The sequence below is a fragment of the Cajanus cajan genome, chromosome 7 (genome assembly GCF_000230855.2).
Source record: "Cajanus cajan strain Asha chromosome 7, NIPB_CcT2T_4, whole genome shotgun sequence".
NCBI lineage: Eukaryota > Viridiplantae > Streptophyta > Magnoliopsida > Fabales > Fabaceae > Cajanus > Cajanus cajan.
The window spans coordinates 54,272,312-54,290,532 of record NC_138523.1 but is presented as its reverse complement, the minus strand read 5'-3'; the positions used below and the strand labels follow the sequence as shown (position 1 = coordinate 54,290,532).

At 33.5% G+C, this 18,221-nt stretch overlaps 3 protein-coding genes and 1 pseudogene across 3 annotated transcripts; 2 read left to right on the top strand and 2 right to left on the bottom strand.

Annotated features, from left to right (window-relative positions):
- The first annotated feature begins 813 nt into the window (after positions 1-813).
- On the top strand, positions 814-2,857 carry LOC109797719 (3-ketoacyl-CoA synthase 6). The gene has a single exon (XM_020357839.3). It carries the CDS (start codon positions 1,086-1,088, stop codon positions 2,451-2,453), a length of 1,368 nt encoding a protein of 455 aa, XP_020213428.1. The 5' UTR covers positions 814-1,085; the 3' UTR covers positions 2,454-2,857.
- Positions 2,858-4,257: 1,400 nt separating this feature from the next.
- LOC145950085 (secreted RxLR effector protein 161 pseudogene) lies at positions 4,258-4,773 on the bottom strand (annotated as a pseudogene).
- Positions 4,774-8,707: 3,934 nt separating this feature from the next.
- LOC109796739 (alpha-L-fucosidase 1) lies at positions 8,708-11,197 on the bottom strand. Its single transcript, XM_020356513.3, has 3 exons — positions 10,432-11,197; positions 9,941-10,180; positions 8,708-9,492 (listed from the first exon to the last, which is right to left on the bottom strand). The coding sequence occupies exons 1-3, from the start codon at positions 11,022-11,024 to the stop codon at positions 8,817-8,819; spliced, it is 1,509 nt and encodes a 502-aa protein (XP_020212102.1). The 5' UTR covers positions 11,025-11,197; the 3' UTR covers positions 8,708-8,816.
- A 2,843-nt stretch (positions 11,198-14,040) lies between these two features.
- LOC109794743 (3-ketoacyl-CoA synthase 6) lies at positions 14,041-16,564 on the top strand. The gene is made up of 2 exons (XM_083060109.1): positions 14,041-15,057; positions 15,412-16,564. Exons 1-2 carry the CDS (start codon positions 14,284-14,286, stop codon positions 16,003-16,005), a joined length of 1,368 nt encoding a protein of 455 aa, XP_082916235.1. The 5' UTR covers positions 14,041-14,283; the 3' UTR covers positions 16,006-16,564.
- The last annotated feature ends 1,657 nt before the right edge of the window (positions 16,565-18,221 follow it).

The following is an 18,221-nucleotide window of genomic DNA, read 5'->3' as shown; positions in this document are numbered from 1 at the left end:
ATATATATATATATATATATATTATCTATGAAGTACCGATACTTCAATTTGCTTCACGTATCCGTATCCGATACGACACTCTTGGATACTTCACCGATACGTGTCAGTGAAGTATCCTAAGCTTTAAAAATATTATGAAAATTTTATTCAACTCCGATACTTTCATATACTTCACCGATACTTATTGGTGATACGTATCAATAAAACATTTAAATTTTTAAAAAATTATGAAATATCCGTTATAGCTAAATAAGATATATAAACATGTTTAATATAAAAACATAAAAATATTGGTCCTTGATGAACTGTAAATGAAAATTATCTTCTATAAAGATAATTTTAAGAAAGGAATGAAATTGGTAATATTATTTCTATTTGTAAATAATAAAAAAGTAATTTATGATAAAATAATTTATAATTTATTTATTTTTAGTAATGTACAATAAGTATGTTTTTAATTTAGACTTGCAAAATAACAATTATATATTTAATGTTTATAAATTTTGATCAAAATTACAAGTACATAATTATTATATTATATGAACATTGATATATATATGATAATACGTATCTTACAAGTATCGTATCTTATATATTTTAAAATAATCGTATCGCCGTATCGGATATGTGTCGTATCCGATACACGATACACATGTCTGTCGGTGCATCATAATATATTTTATATATATATATATATATATATATATATATTATACTCCAGTTAGTAAAATTGTAATTGTAATAGTAATAGAAAGAAAAGGCTAGGTTGGTCTTTTACTTAATGCAGGAAAATTATAGTTTGAGTATGGGGAATGACAACACGGTATGATTAACATGATGAGTCACAAGCATTGATGAGATGAAATAAGAAGAAAAAAGCAAATAAATATTGGTGGTTTGTACATGATGAATAACTGTGGACTGTGGTGATGGAGCTCAGCTGTGAGCTGCTGCACCTAACAATTGGCCACACAAACATTGGCAGATGCTGTAATCCTATGTGCCTGTATTTACAGCATCTATTTAGTATTTATAGCTCTACTTCTTGGGCATACGCATCAGCACCATTTTGAAATCATAACATAATGGAAGCCATTTGGAAGCATATGACCCTCTTGACAAACCACCTCCTTTCAACACTGTGGCCCTGGGAACCCATGTTCCATTTTTTGGCAATGTGTTTCCTCCTCCTTCTTTTTTTCCTGGTCAAACACTTCCTCTCAAAGCCCTCTCCCGTTTACCTTGTGGATTTCTCATGTCTTAAACCACCAAGCCATTGCAGGGTGCCTTTTGCTACGTTTCTTGAAAACGCTTCCATGCTCGGTTTCTTTGACAGTGAGAGCATAGCTTTCATGGCCAAAGTCCTCCATAACTCAGGACAAAGTGAAGAGACATATCTCCCCCCGTCCTTGCACTACATTCCTCCAGAGACTCACCATACAGAATCCATCAAAGAGGTGCAAATGGTTCTTTATCCCGTCATGAATGATCTTCTCGCAAAAACCAACATTTCGCCCCTTCACATAGACATACTCATTGTAAACTGCAGTGGCTTTTGCCCCTCACCTTCTTTATCCTCCATTGTCGTTAACAAATACTCCATGAGAAGTGACGTTAAGAGCTATAATATTTCTGGCATGGGGTGCAGTGCAAGTGCCATTTGCATCGAGTTAGCTCAGAATCTTCTCAGAGTTCACAAGAACTCTAATGCCGTTGTTCTCAGCACAGAGATTTTGTCTACAGGTTGGTATTCAGGCAATGAAAAGTCCAAGTTGCTGATAAACTGCAGCTTTCGGATGGGAAGTGCAGCAATTTTGCTCTCAAACAAGAAAGAAGCAAAGAAAAGTGCCAAGTACAGGGTGGTTAGGACACTTCGAACCCAGAGGGCCTTTGATGACAAGGCTTATTTATCTGCCATAAGGGAAGAAGATTCTGAAGGAAATCTTGGGGTGACAATAAACAGGGAATCAGTTCAAGAAGTTCGTGAAACTATCCGTTCAAACGTCTCCATTTTGGGGTCTCAAATCTTGCCTCTTTCGGAGAAGTTTCGGTATGCGGTGTCTATGATCAAGAAGAGGTTCAACAAGTCTGAGGGAATTTACGTGCCAAATTTTAAGGTAGTGATACAACACTTCTGCTTCCCTTGTTCGGGAAGGCCATTGATAATAGAATTGGGGAAAGGGTTGGGGCTTTCGGAGAGAGACATTGAACCTGCTTTGATGACACTGCACAGGTTTGGAAACCAGTCTTCTTCCTCATTGTGGTATGAACTAGCTTACTTGGAAACCAAGGAAAAAGTGCACAAGGGAGACAAGATTTGGCAACTTGGAATGGGAACAGGACTCAAATGTGACAGTATTATTTTGCAGTGTATTAGGCCTATAGTTGGAGAGCACGAGAAGGGACCATGGGCAGATTGCATCCATCGATACCCAATATTAGCCCTGGATTAAGAATCACTGTTTCTGTTATGATTCCAATATTAAATGAATAACAATGACTCAGCCATTTCTTACTTCTTATTCGCTCAAATTTTGATTCTACTGCTTATAATTTTTCAGAATTATATCTTTACATGTACTAGTTGAGTAATCCAAATTAATTTCAATAATATATATGGATTTAAATTCTCTAACTTTAAAACATGTAAATTATGATAATTTAATACATTTAAATTGTTATATTTATAAGATTAAATCAGAACACGTATACAAAATATATTTTGACATTAAAATAGTATACTACATTTTTTGTGCAGATGAATAAGCTAGTACTAGCAGGGTGAAGAATTGATACATTTATGATGTGCATATGTTTTTCTTACCAGCAGTAAATGGTAAGCAGGTTGGAGGGAGTTGGTTGCTTGCATCATTAATTGTTTTGTGCAGCAGTGATGGCAATTGGAATTCTCACCACCTTCATTTACTTAAGGGGTTTGCCACAGTAACGCAAGGCAGCGTGAAATACAAGAAGCAAAACCTTTTCTCTCTTCATGATAAATGTCTTATACTCTACTTTACGAAACAAATCTTCTTTATTATTTAATTTGATCAAATTAAATACTCTTATTTAATCATCAAATATTAAAATAATTTCTTTAACAGATATTAGAACACTCATTTGTGTTTGATCTTGATGTTCAATACTATGCTGATAATAAATTAATCAAAGTAGGTATCTAGCAATACTTTTTAACGTCTAGATTGTATGAAGTAATATTTTACTTTCAAGAACTTAGAAAAACATATAATATTTTTCTTCAATCATTACAACTCTTAATTAACTCTAGAGTATGATATTATCGTCAAACTCCATTAAGTTAACCTATCACGATTGACTTTTCAATCAGTTTTTCTGGCCTAGATATTATTAATTTCATTAATAGAGCTCAAACTCATTATCAAGAGTTGATGGATTCCTTTTTGATTTATCATTAATTCTACAAGCATTTGATCATATCCAATATTCATTCAACTAGTACCCTAAGGCATTAGGTGTCCGAAATTAAAATATAATAAATTACTTGTTAATAACTATATGATATTCTGAGGTCAAAGAAAAACATTTAGTTTCTTCTTGAGAAATTCCTACTGACGAATTAAGGTAATGTAAACTATTAGAAATTCTCAATTGAGTCGGTTCAAATGACCATACTCACATATGCATCATCAATATATGTAATTAATAAATGAGATTTATTAATCTTTATCTTATAAAGACATTCACATATATATTAATCTATCTATATTTATTGATGTCCCGTATACAATAATTCTATTATCAAGAACAATTTAGATTAAAATAATAACAGGCTTTTGCTTCTCATTATCATAATCTTTATTATGAAAACAAGTATAATTTTAATTAAGGACTTTATCTATTTAACAAAATAAAAATAGTAACACTTTATCAATTTGGATATGATTACATGATGAATTGGATCTTGAGCATATTTAATTAATTATTCTCCAACAATCTCCCACTTGCACTAGAGCCAATCAGTCATGTATTTCATTCCCACTTCCCATTTGTGTTTGTCAAACTCTTTTATACTAAGTGCTTTGGTAAAAAGGTCTGCTGCATTCTCCTTTCCATCTACTTTTTCGATCTTAATGTCATGACGTTCAATGATTTCTCTGATCAAGTGATATCTCCGTAAAATATGTTTGGACCTTTGGTGTGATCTTGGCGCCTTAGCTTGAGCAATAGCTCCATTATTGTCACACAATAATAGAATTGGTTCCTCTACTGAAGGGACTACACCAAGTTCAGATAAAACTTTTTCATCCAAATTGCTTCTTTAGCAGCCTCGCTTGCTGCTATGTATTCTACTTCAGTTGTTGAATCTACCACTGTAGCTTGTTTGGAACTTTTCCAACTTACTGCACCGCAATTTAAAGTGAAAACACATCTTGAAATAGATTTGTTATCATCTTTATCTGATTCAAAACTTGCATTAGTATAACCCTTTAACTTTAATTCAGAATCTCCATAAATAAGGAATTGGTCTTTAGTTCTTCTCAAGTACTTAAGGATGGTCTTAACTACTTTCCAATGTTCCTCACCAAGATTTGCTTGATATCGACTAGCTAGACTCAGTGCATAGGCAACATTAGGACGTGTACAAATCATGGTATACGTGATAGCTCCCACTGCGCTAGCATATGGTATTCTAGTCATGTGTTCTCTTTCTTCATGAGTTTTAGGACAATCCTCCTTACTATGAGTAACTCCAGTTCTTATTGGCAAATAGTCCTTTTTGGAGTTTTCCATGTTATACATTTTAAGATGGTATTAATGTACATAGATTGGGAGAGCCCAAGCAACCTTTTAGATCTATCTCTATAAATCTTTATTCCTAGAATGTAGGTTGCTTCTCCTAAATCTTTCATGGAGAATTGTTCTGATAGCCGAATCTTTGTAGTTTGCATTGCTGGTACATCATTTCCAATGAGTAATATGTCATCCCCATATAATACCAAGAAGATGATTATGCTCCCACTAACCCTTTTGTAAACACAAGGCTCTTCCTCACATCTAACAAAATTGAACTTTTCAATTTTTTTGTTAAAGTGAATGTTCCAACTTCTAGAAGCTTGTTTTAACCCGTAAATGGCTCATTGCAACTTGCAAATCTTATTATGATTAGACAAGGATGTGAACCTTTCAGGTTGTGTCATGTACACATCCTCTTTTAACTCACCATTAAGGAAAGTTATTTTTACATCCATGTGCCATATTTCATAATCATAGTATGTTGCTATAGTAAGAAGAATTTGAATTGATTTAAGCATTGCTACGAGAGAAAAGGTTTCATCATAATCTATACCTTCTCTTTGACGATACCCTTTAGCAACAAGACGAGCTTTGTAGGTCTCAACCTTCCCATCTGCTCCAATCTTTTTCTTGTAAACCCATTTACAACCAATTGATTTTATATCCTTTGAAGCTTCAACTAAAGTCCATACTTTGTTGACCTTCATTAATTCTATTTCAGATTCCATAGCTTCTTGCCACCTTTTAGAATCCAAGCTTCGCATAGCCTTTTCATAACTCCTAGGATCATCATCATTATGATAATCCTCATCAGAAGTGTTGTCTTGCACCAACAAGTTTAATCTTTATGGTACACGATGTGTTCGGCTAGATCTTCTAAGAAGTTACTGAGTTTGTTCTAGGATTGGTTCATTGATCTATTCTTGAACTATAATTGGTTCTTGAATAATAATTGTTGGAGGTGATGGCCTTTGTGTTAACTTTAGGACATCAAAGAAAGGTCTCTCTGTTTCCAGGTTATGGTTCTGAGTTGTTTCATTGGTGAATTTTCTTCAAGCTCAATTTCTTTACCATGACTTCCTCCTGCAAGGAATTCCCTTTCTAAAAAGGTAGCCCCTATTGCCACAAACACTTTCTGTTCGGAAGGTTGGTAAAAATAATATCCCATTGTTTCTTTAGGATACCCAATGAATCTACACTTATCTGACCTTACCTCGAGTTTATCGGTTAGTAATCTCTTAACATAAGCATAACATCCCCATATCCTAATGTGTTTGAGATTTGGTTTTCGCCCTTTCCATATCTCATATGGACTTGTAGAGATTGATTTTGTAGGAACTTTGTTTAGTAAATAGGCTGCAGCTTCTAAAGCATATCCCCATGAGTTCTCTAGAAGATTTGTGAACCCCATCATAGATCTTACCATATCCAATAAGGTTCGATTCCATCTTTTAGAAACACCATTGTGTCGTGGTGTTCCTGGGGTTGTCCACTATGAGAGAATTCCATTCTCTCTTAGATAATCAATGAAATCACTAGAAAGGTATTCTCTACCTCTGTCGGATCTAAGCATCTTAATACTCTTTCCAATTTGTTTTTCAACTTCACTATGAAATCTTTTGAACATTTCAAATGATTATGACTTTTGTTTCATCAGGTATAAAAAACCATATCTTGAAGTATCATTAGTGAAAGTTATGAAATAAGAATATCCTCCTTTGGCTTGAATTTTCATTAGTCCATAAACATCTATGTGAACTAATCTTAATAATTCATATGCTCTTTCTCCTGTTCCAGTAAAAGGAGATTTAGTCATTTTTCCTTTGAGACAAGTCTCACAAGTTGTATATGATTCATAATCATAATTATCAAGGTAATCTTCCTTGTGTAACTTATTGATTCTTTTCTCACCAATGTGACCAAGCCTACAATGTCAAAGATATGTTTTATTTATTTGATTATCTTCTTTTCTTTTAAAACTAGAAGAAACATGTAAAACTGAATTATGATTTACATCAGGTAAGACATATATGTCGTGTTGGAGATAAACATTCATAAACAAATCATTATCACAATAAATTGAGCAAATGTTATTATTAAAAATAATACAAAAACTTTGTTTGTCCAACATAGAAATTGAAACAATGTTTAAAACAAATTTCGGAACATAATAAGAATCTTCTAGCACTAGTACTTTACCAGTGGACATTTTTAAAGAAACAAATCCTAAAGCTAAATTAGCAACATTTGCTTCATTCCCTACTTGAAGATTTATTTCTCTTTTCTTCAACCATCTACTTATCTGCATTGCCTTGCAACAAATTTCAAATGTTAAGGCTACTGCCCGTATCTAATACCCATATTGAGGAATCAGTAATTGTTAAAGATATCATAAAAACATTTTTCATTAATGGCTCACCTTGTTTTTTGTTTTTCACAAACTCAAGATATTTCTTAAAATTTCTCTTACAATGTCCTTTCTCCTTACAGAAGAAACACTCAGCATCACTTTGGCCATTCTTGACCTTATTGTGCAAGGGTTTGGCCACACCACCCGTAGGTCCAAGTGGCTTCCTTTTTGGTGCATACTTTCTCTTGCTCTTCTTCTTGGAGTTCTTACCAACTACCTTTTTCTTTTCAAAAGTAGTTTGATTCTCATAATCAATCAACAAATTTAACATCTCATGTAAATCACAATTCATTTTATTCATGTTGAAGTTTACAATGAATTGTGAAAATGTATCAGGGAGAGACTGCAAAATCAGGTCTTGTGAAAGTTCTTTCCCAAGTTCGCATTCTAACTTCTCAAGTTGTTATATCAAATCATTCATCTTAAGGACATGTGGTCCAACTTGAGCACTTGCAGGCATTGAGGACCTAAACAAAGTCTTAGATAACTGGTATCTTGTAATCCTACTCTGACCACCATACATCTTCTTAAGATGTTTGATAATTTCTTGAGGATCCATATCCTCATGTTGCCTCTGAAGTTCTAAACTCATCGAGGCCAAAATGATACATTTTGCACTAAGGGATTGTTCCAAATACTTCTGATAAGCATCGGTTGCCTGTTCATCATCTAGCTCAGGTGTTTCCAAAGCAAGCTTATCGATAATTATAAACTTCAAATTATTAAAAAATAATTATAAGTTTCAAATTTTGAGTTTGATAGAAACCACTTATTTTTTCAGAAAAAAGTTATTCACGAATTTCAACTATAAGTAGGACATAAAAAATGAAAATAAAAAAAAAATATAGTGATAATTTTAAAAACTAACACATATTTTAATCCTTTTTTTAATAATGAAATCATTAAATATATAAATAGTGAAAATGTAGGAAAATAATTAACTTGATATTAAAGAAGTAAATAAATAAACGGTGCAATTGTAACATAAAAAAAACTAGTGCTAGATTTTTTCCATTTCTGTATATTTATCGGTGTATTTGGATAACACTGAAAATTTAATTTATTAAATTATAATAATATCGTAAAAATATAAATAAATATTTAGTTTTTTTTTTCACCACAAAAAATAAAAAATTAACTATGATATAAATCCAAACCCTCCACAATATGTGTGGGTGTGTGTTATCTTGTGTATGAGTGTATGGGTGCCAGAGTTTAAGGAACTAACATCACTGAAAGAAAAAATTCACACGCGGATCAGGAGTCCATAAACACACTATTTTATGCATTTTAGCACTGTCAAACTAATATTAAATTATTTTTGTGCGAAGTTCATATAGAAACTCTCGAGTCAAACTCTTGATGAGCGTGTCTCCATGTGTTCACTGTTCAAAATGAAAAATCGTAGTTTATGCGTTCACGTTTTACGTATGTGATGGAAAACAACTCATTCACATTGTGCATTTAAAGTTTCTAATTTTTATGTAGTTTCTAATCTTTGTTGAGATAAAATATTGGATGTAGAAATCAAAAGTAAGGAATTTATTTATTTTTGTTCTTTATTGATAGAATAATATTTGAATATTCTTCAAAAGACAACCTCTATGCAGATTCTTCCAAATATAGATCTTCAGTTTACAGTAAACTTGGAGTGCCAGAAAGGATCAAAATGCAAGCCAATGGAAGAAAGAAGAGGCACTCCTCTTGCCTTTATGATTCTGATCCTCACAACACGACCATGCACCTCACCCCCATCAGCCCTGTGAAGCCTCTTGTAACCCACTGTTGTCCCTTTGATCATCAATTTACCATCCACATAGATTTCATGCCGTTTGATCCTTTGACCAAGTCCAATGGCCTCTTGTATTCTAATCACATTGAATCTCAAGCCCTCGTCCTTGGCCCAAATTTCAACCCAATGGTCCTTTCCGCCATCATTATCGCTTGGGGCCCAATATGACCACATGTGGTCACTGTCTAGCATGTTTTCTGCTCCGAAACCCCCTCTTTGGCTACTAACTTTAATAAAACAATCTTCAGCAAGATTCTCATGAAAAATTGTGTCAATTGCACTTTTAAATTCTTTCAATCTTTGAGCATCAGAATGAGGTATAAGGCCAGTTGTATTAGGAGGAACATTGAGAAGTAACACACAATTTCTTCCAACTGAATTGTAATAAATATCAAGTAACTCGCTTAGCTTTTTTGGTGTTTGTGACTTATGCCAAAACCATCCATCTCGAATTGAGACATCACATTCCGCTGGTAGCCAATCTGTTCCTTTTGGATCGCCAGTGTTCAGATACCTGCATTGCATAAGTCTCCAACATGGTTAAATCAAACCACCAACTAACTCTTAAGCATGTGAAAAAATTCTAGGTGGCCAATATAATATCTTCATCATTATGGTTTTGATGCAAAAATAAATGTCACTAAGAACAAATAACTTTCTATTTATTTTTACCAAAATAAGATAATGTTTCAGCAGTATGACAACCAAGATTGGTAACCCACAAAATTTTCGCTTTGGTCTGTTGATTGAGATAGGATAAAAATTGAATACGGCTCAAAAAGGAAAGCATTTTCTCCACTTTTTCTTGTGGGTGAAAAAGCATGCGCATTTTCTCATAAAGAAAAGCTAAAACCTTTCGTACCTTATCATTCCAGATCACTATAGAGTTCAGCGCAACTAACAAAATGAAAAAGTGACACCTTTGTTTTTTTCCTGGTGCTTTGCTTAGAAGCATAACTTACTGAGTGATGTTTGAAGCTCCAATTGATAGAGAGGTTCGGTTAACGGTAGACCAACATGTGTCCCCTGCAGAGCCTGATTCATCTCCCACCCACCTAACATCAGGACCGGCGTCAGAGAAGATGTTGATGGAACTCTGCAACGCCTTCACCATGGAAAACCAATCTGAAAAGTAATACGACATGTTTTTTGCATTGGCACCCTTTGCTCCATCGAACCAAATTTCTCTTACATTTTGATACCTAAAAGACAAAACATAATAAGGTTATAAAATGCATAAAACAAAGTAATCACCAAATCAATTACAAATTCCTTCATACTAATTAAATGCTATTTATGTTTGATTCTCAAATTTTTCCTAGCAAGTGATACTTGAATACTGAATTCCATCATAAATCTGGTCGAAATTAGTGGTGTTTTCTTTCCTTAGGAATGTAAACTTTTAAAGTAAAAAAAGAAATTAGAAAACACAATAATAAGAAAGGGAACTGACTTGTGGAGCAACTCTTGCAGTTGAGCCAAGTAGTATTGGTTGTAGAGCAAATCATTACCATATCTAGGGTCATGTCTATCCCAAGGTGAAAGGTAGATCCCAACATCAATTCCCTGTGCAGTGGCTGCATTGACAAAGTCTTTAAGAACATCACCCTTGCCACCTTGCCAGGGGCTGCTAATGACAGAATGGTGAGTGTACTTAGAAGGCCAGAGGCAGAAGCCATCATGGTGTTTTGCAGTTAATATCATCAAGGAAATTCCTGCATCTGCTGCCACAGTGGCCCACTGGGTTGTGTTGAGCCCTGTGGGATTGAAGATTGCTGGGCTTTCTTGGCCAGTGCCCCATTCGTTGTCAGTGAATGTGTTGACACCAAAATGGAGGAACATTATGATCTCCCTTTGTTGCCATTTCAACTGGGAATATGATGGGAGAGGGAGAATTGGCAATGGGGGTGTTGGGGTTTCCTCACTCCAACTAACACACAATCTCAGTTGTTGGAGTAATAGTAATAGTATGATCATGAAAGAAGAGCACCATAGCCTACCCATGATGCTCTTATTATCTAATGCTCCTAGAGGTACTAGTATCATGTATATATGTTGGGTGCGAGTGAACAAGTTAATGAGAAGGAAGAAATTGTGTACATGATTACGGTAAGTGGAGTTTATGTTAAAAATGGAAATAGCCAAATAGGACTAAGACAGAGGGACACGGGAAGTAAAGATGTCATTCTGCCAGTGCTTCGCATTTTGTTGGGATGGGGTCCCTACTTTTCTGAATTCTTCTGATTCTCATCACCATACCAATTATTCACGGGTTCGCTTTTCGTTCCCGATTACTTCCCACAAGTTACAAGGCAAAAGCTAGCTACTACACGCTCTTTCACTTTTTTCTTTCTTTTTCTTTTTCTTTTTTATCAGAAAAGAATTATAACCACGATTTTTTAAAATTCAAATTATCTGTGTATAATTTTAGTTTTCTATCACTACATCAATTATAGTGATTATACCAACAATACATCAAAAGTAATCCACTTAATTTTTTTTAATGTATTTATTAAAACTTAAAAGTAATGTATTCAATGATGTTTACACTTTCAATCGATATAAAATTATTTTCAATCAATATAGATTAACTTTAATATAAGACAGCATATTAAAAAGTAAAATTCAAATTAATATATATTAGTTTTAATATAATAAATAATATGGAAATATTTTCTTTTAAACCAAACACTTAATTTGATCCATGTAATAATTACAAACTAAGTAAATTTAAACACGTGATAATTTAAGGTAATTTTTAATTTAATTTAAAAATAATCGAAGTAAAATTTAAATAATTAACTTTTTGGAAAAATACCTAATTTGATCTAATATAATAATTAATAGTTTTAATTTCGTCCTTTTATAATTTTTTTGTTTCAATTTGGTCCCTAATAATTTAAAAAATCAATGTGGGACTTTCCGTTTAAATTTCACAAACGGTGTTAAATGTAGATGACGTGGATGCCACATAGATTAGGCATGACAATCTACCTCGTCCTTGTGGGTACCCGCGCCGAACCCGCCCCGATTTGGATGGGGAAAACCCGTGTTTATCGGGTTCGGGTTTTCCCCGATTGATAAAATCGGGGGCGGGGGCGGGGACAGGGATGTTAATACCCACCCCGCCTCCGCCCCATACCCACCCTCGCCCCCGCCCCCGTACCGCTTAATAATATAATTAAAAAATTTATATATATATAAACCAAAATTAGAAATATTTATATGTAAAAATTTATATTATTTTACTTTTCTTTTATTTTTTTTTTAAAATTGTTCATATTTATTTAAAAGAAATTGTTCATATTTTTTAAACCTTGCCATGCCTAACGTAGATACACAAGTGGCAAGGTCCCATACTCCTGTTTAATGCACCTGGAACGGGCCGTTCTGAACCCACTCATTGTGTGTTAATTTTGTATTTGAAACGGGTCGTTCCAGATGCAAATGTAACACACAACGAGTGCATCAGAACGAGTCGTTCTGGTTTTAAAACGGGTCGTTCTGGTTTCAGAACGGGCCGTTCCATAACGCTAACCAGGATTTATATTTAAACTTAAATTTAGTGTTACATTAAAGGAACATTGACTGATGTTTAAATTTAAGTGTTACATTTCAACAAAATGCAACAATGTGGTTCAAAGATTGAAAACAAATCATATAAATAATAAATTAGTTAGGCATACTTAACTGTGTGAGCCGCTACGACCTAGAACAGTAAATGCAATAAACTTATGCATAATTCTAATGGCAGAGTGATGAAATGTAGATGAATTGCATTTACCAGCCTCCCATTGTCATGTATGAATTAAATGATCTTGGTTTTTTTTCCCCTATGGTTTGAAATCCAAAGATATAATTGAATTCCTTCAAATTGAGACGATACTCTATATTAAAAAGTATAAAGAAAATCAATCCTAGTTCACAGTTTGCCTCGGTCAAAATTTCAATATGGAGAGAACTAAGAAATCAAGAACAATCATTGGATTTAGAACAGGCCGTTCTGGTTTCAGAATGGGCCGTTCCAGATCATTAAAGAAGGGGATGAGGAGGCATGCCACCTATGCATCTACGTGGCATCCATGTCATCACATTTAACACCGTTTGTGAAATTTGGACAGAAAGTCTCACATTGACATTTTTTAAATTATTGGGGACCAAATTGAAACAAAAAATTATAGAGGGACGAAATTGAAACTATTAATTATTATAAGGGATTAAATTAGGTGTTTTGCCTAATTTTTTTTACCACTTTCATTATCACTAAGTTCTTCCCCACTTCTACTGGAATAGTTATTTGATTCATTAAACATAACAAAAATGTCTATATTTGATTGATGCATCATTTCTCAATATTTTTTGGAATAACCAATCATTTTGTTAAATTCCAAATTCAATAACTTATTAGGGTTTATAATCGTAAACTTGTAAGCAGGACGGATGAAGAAATTAGAAACAGAAAAGTTCAACTACATGAAACTCTATAAAATCCAACAATATTTCACTCTAATCTGAGTGATCAAAATATTTAAACATGACAAACTGTATATTACCACAAAAATAATTTTATGATTATCTGTCAATTTAAAGTTCTTAATGCATAGATCAGATCTGCAAATTTTTAAAAATTTAAAAATTATTTGATACTTCATTTCATTAATTCGAATCAATGCATAAAATAATTTTATGATTATCTGTCAATTTGAATTAATGAAATGAAATATCAAATGATTTTCAAAATTTTAAAAAATTTGCAGATTTGATATATATATTAAGAACTTTAAATTAAATAGTTGAATCGTTGAAATTTGATGTATAACATGAGTTATTGAATGGAGTAAGTCTAAGTAAACTTATTCATGAAATAAAAGGATCTCTTCTTTTATATATATATATATATATATATATATATATATATATATATATATATTATACTCCCAATTATTAAAATTGTAATTGTAATAGTAATAGAAAGAAAAGGCTAGGCTGGTCTTTTACTTAATGCAGGAAAATTCTAGTATGAGTATGGGGTATGACAACACCGTATGGTTAAGATGATGAGTCATAAGCATTGATGAGATGAAATAAGAAGAGAAAAGCAAACAAATATTGGTGGTTTGTACATGATGAATAACTGTGGACTGTGGTGATGGAGCTCAGCTGTGAGCTGCTGCACCTAACAATTGGCCACACAAACATTGGCAGATGCTGTAATCCTATGTGCCTGTATTTACAGCATCTATTTAGTATTTATAGCTCTACTTCTTGGGCATACGCATCAGCACCATTTTGAAATCATAACATAATGGAAGCCATTTGGAAGCATATGACCCTCTTGACAAACCACCTCCTTTCAACACTGTGGCCCTGGGAACCCATGTTCCATTTTTTGGCAATGTGTTTCCTCCTCCTTCTTTTTTTCCTGGTCAAACACTTCCTCTCAAAGCCCTCTCCCGTTTACCTTGTGGATTTCTCATGTCTTAAACCACCAAGCCATTGCAGGGTGCCTTTTGCTACGTTTCTTGAAAACGCTTCCATGCTCGGTTTCTTTGACAGTGAGAGCATAGCTTTCATGGCCAAAGTCCTCCATAACTCAGGACAAAGTGAAGAGACATATCTCCCCCCGTCCTTGCACTACATTCCTCCAGAGACTCACCATACAGAATCCATCAAAGAGGTGCAAATGGTTCTTTATCCCGTCATGAATGATCTTCTCGCAAAAACCAACATTTCGCCCCTTCACATAGACATACTCATTGTAAACTGCAGTGGCTTTTGCCCCTCACCTTCTTTATCCTCCATTGTCGTTAACAAATACTCCATGAGAAGTGACGTTAAGAGCTATAATATTTCTGGCATGGGGTGCAGTGCAAGTGCCATTTGCATCGAGTTAGCTCAGAATCTTCTCAGAGTTCACAAGAACTCTAATGCCGTTGTTCTCAGCACAGAGATTTTGTCTACAGGTTGGTATTCAGGCAATGAAAAGTCCAAGTTGCTGATAAACTGCAGCTTTCGGATGGGAAGTGCAGCAATTTTGCTCTCAAACAAGAAAGAAGCAAAGAAAAGTGCCAAGTACAGGGTGGTTAGGACCAGGGACGGAGCCAGGATTTCAATACTGGGGGGCCGATAGTCACTACCCAATCCTATTCCTATTGCCAGTGTTACTTGAGAATTGAGAATTGAGAATTGGAATGATCAAATGAGGCGCTACATTTTTTTAAAAAAAAAAAAATTCCAAAGTGATACCACATAGCAGGCCGTACCAGAAGTCCAAAAGTTGAATAAAAAAATAAATTTGGGTTATTCATTTAATTATACATATGAGTTTATATTAGAAATAGGGGGTGCCATATAGTAATATATATGTATATAAAAAAAAATTAAAATTGTTGGGGGGGCCGTGGCACCCGTAGGTCCCCCCTTGGCTCCGTCCTTGGTTAGGACACTTCGAACCCAGAGGGCCTTTGATGACAAGGCTTATTTATCTGCCATAAGGGAAGAAGATTCTGAAGGAAATCTTGGGGTGACAATAAACAGGGAATCAGTTCAAGAAGTTCGTGAAACTATCCGTTCAAACGTCTCCATTTTGGGGTCTCAAATCTTGCCTCTTTCGGAGAAGTTTCGGTATGCGGTGTCTATGATCAAGAAGAGGTTCAACAAGTCTGAGGGAATTTACGTGCCAAATTTTAAGGTAGTGATACAACACTTCTGCTTCCCTTGTTCGGGAAGGCCATTGATAATAGAATTGGGGAAAGGGTTGGGGCTTTCGGAGAGAGACATTGAACCTGCTTTGATGACACTGCACAGGTTTGGAAACCAGTCTTCTTCCTCATTGTGGTATGAACTAGCTTACTTGGAAACCAAGGAAAAAGTGCACAAGGGAGACAAGATTTGGCAACTTGGAATGGGAACAGGACTCAAATGTGACAGTATTATTTTGCAGTGTATTAGGCCTATAGTTGGAGAGCACGAGAAGGGACCATGGGCAGATTGCATCCATCGATACCCAATATTAGCCCTGGATTAAGAATCACTGTTTCTGTTATGATTCCAATATTAAATGAATAACAATGACTCAGCCATTTCTTACTTCTTATTCGCTCAAATTTTGATTCTACTGCTTATAATTTTTCAGAATTATATCTTTACATGTACTAGTTGAGTAATCCAAATTAATTTCAATAATATATATGGATTTAAATTCTCTAACTTTAAAACATGTAAATTATGATAATTTAATACATTTAAATTGTTATATTTATAAGATTAAATCAGAACACGTATACAAAATATATTTTGACATTAAAATAGTATACTACATTTTTTGTGCAGATGAATAAGCTAGTACTAGCAGGGTGAAGAATTGATACATTTATGATGTGCATATGTTTTTCTTACCAGCAGTAAATGGTAAGCAGGTTGGAGGGAGTTGGTTGCTTGCATCATTAATTGTTTTGTGCAGCAGTGATGGCAATTGGAATTCTCACCACCTTCATTTACTTAAGGGGTTTGCCACAGTAACGCAAGGCAGCGTGAAATACAAGAAGCAAAACCTTTTCTCTCTACATATTTATTTAAAATATAAAATATAAAAAAATATAGTATTTTCTCGTCTTCTTATTATAAATTAATACTTTAAAAAGAAAAATCTCATAAAAAGCAGTCAAGTTTTTCATTGAAAATTAACAATACGCGAAAATTAGTATTGCACCTTAATGCTCCCACCATCATAAAAAATAAACTTGAGTTTTGAGTTGGTGTTGAAGAGATGAATGATATTATTTATACTTTTGGTCATGTTTCGTCAGCTTGTAAATTGTGAAAATCAAAATTATTTTGCTCTTGCTCTCCTATTCTCATTATAAATGATATAATTATTGGTTTAACTTTTTGTGCTCGTAAATTTTTTGAATTGAAGTTCATATTAAATAATTATTACTGTGAAATATTATGATAGAAGATTTTGAAATTAATCTCATCAAATTCATCCCAATCTTAAGTTCGTAGATAAACTTGTTGGACATGGACGTTCCAAGTATTGATAACCGGAAGGAAAAAAAAATTAAACCATCGTGATGAATTAATTAAAACTAAATTTCTTTTTTGGGAAACATGAAATCTCTCCCACGCTTGTTTAATATTCTCTCAATTTGTAGTTTGAACTTTAATTTGTGTAAGACTTAACTAGAGTTTCACTTAATCAAGGATAGATGTCTATTTAGAGCTCCCTTCGAAATCTCTTCAACCAAAATTAACAATGACCAAGATGATGGAGAGATTCCGTATTCATTCAAAGAAGTTTTTCAACCTAAAGGATGAACTAAAACGCCTTTAGATCAAGAGCCAATATGTAAAACAATTAAAGCATGGTCCCCTAAGGTTAATAAAAGGAAAGGATACTTGTGAAACTCAATCTTCTCTAGACTATTCGTTAATTACACATTTCTTTATGTTCTCATGTTCTTAATAAGATGTTTAATGGGAAATTCATGGGTGTCAATATAGAAATTGGATCCCCTCTTGCATCTCCGACCAAAAAAATATAAAAGAAGTAAGTGAAAGATAATAAATAAAAAAAATGTCAGCCAAATGATAGAGAAAAAGAAAAATGGAGAGAGATAAAGAGGATGGAGAGAAGTGTGACCCAAGAGGATCCAAATCTATCAATATATCACGACCCCCCTTTATCAAGTCAAAGTCTTGCACAAATTATACTAAGGAGACATTTAGAATATCAATTTTTTTTCGTGTTTAGAAATCATGATTCTCAAAAATTGTAAATTCTGAAAACTATGAATCTTGGAAATGATTATAATTTGTTTAGTTGGTTATAAAATATTTATATATTTTACCTGAGAAAATTAATGATTTTAATGCATTAAATAAAAAATAAAGATAATATGACATTTTTAAAATATTTTTTACTGCATTAAACAGACAAATAAAGGTAAAATTATTTTTTTACTCAAATAATTTTTTTTTATTTAACTTGAAAATGTTAAATTCTCATTTATCCCCTTAAAAACAATTTCATGAGAAACAAAGATAAAAAAATTCAAAAAATAATATTTCCTAAAAATAATATTTTTTTAATTAATAAACCAAACGTAGAAACCAACTTTCATAACATCATATTCCCGAAAAATAAAAAACAATCCTCAAAATCAGACACCTCCTAAGTGTTGCCATTTTCACATGCACCACTTAAGCGACTATATGTATATGCATCTTTACTATGCATTG

Coding starts and splice junctions, on each gene's coding strand:
- LOC109796739 (XM_020356513.3), bottom strand. CDS start 11,024: ATGATACTAGTACCTCTAGGAGCATTAGATAATAAGAGCATCATGGGT. Junction 10,181..10,431: donor CTGCAAGAGTTGCTCCACAA/GTCAGTTCCCTT, acceptor TTTGTCTTTTAG/GTATCAAAATGTAAGAGAAA. Junction 9,493..9,940: donor GGAGCTTCAAACATCACTCA/GTAAGTTATGCT, acceptor TATGCAATGCAG/GTATCTGAACACTGGCGATC.
- LOC109797719 (XM_020357839.3), top strand. CDS start 1,086: ATGGAAGCCATTTGGAAGCATATGACCCTCTTGACAAACCACCTCCTT.
- LOC109794743 (XM_083060109.1), top strand. CDS start 14,284: ATGGAAGCCATTTGGAAGCATATGACCCTCTTGACAAACCACCTCCTT. Junction 15,058..15,411: donor AGAAAAGTGCCAAGTACAGG/GTGGTTAGGACC, acceptor TTGGCTCCGTCC/TTGGTTAGGACACTTCGAAC.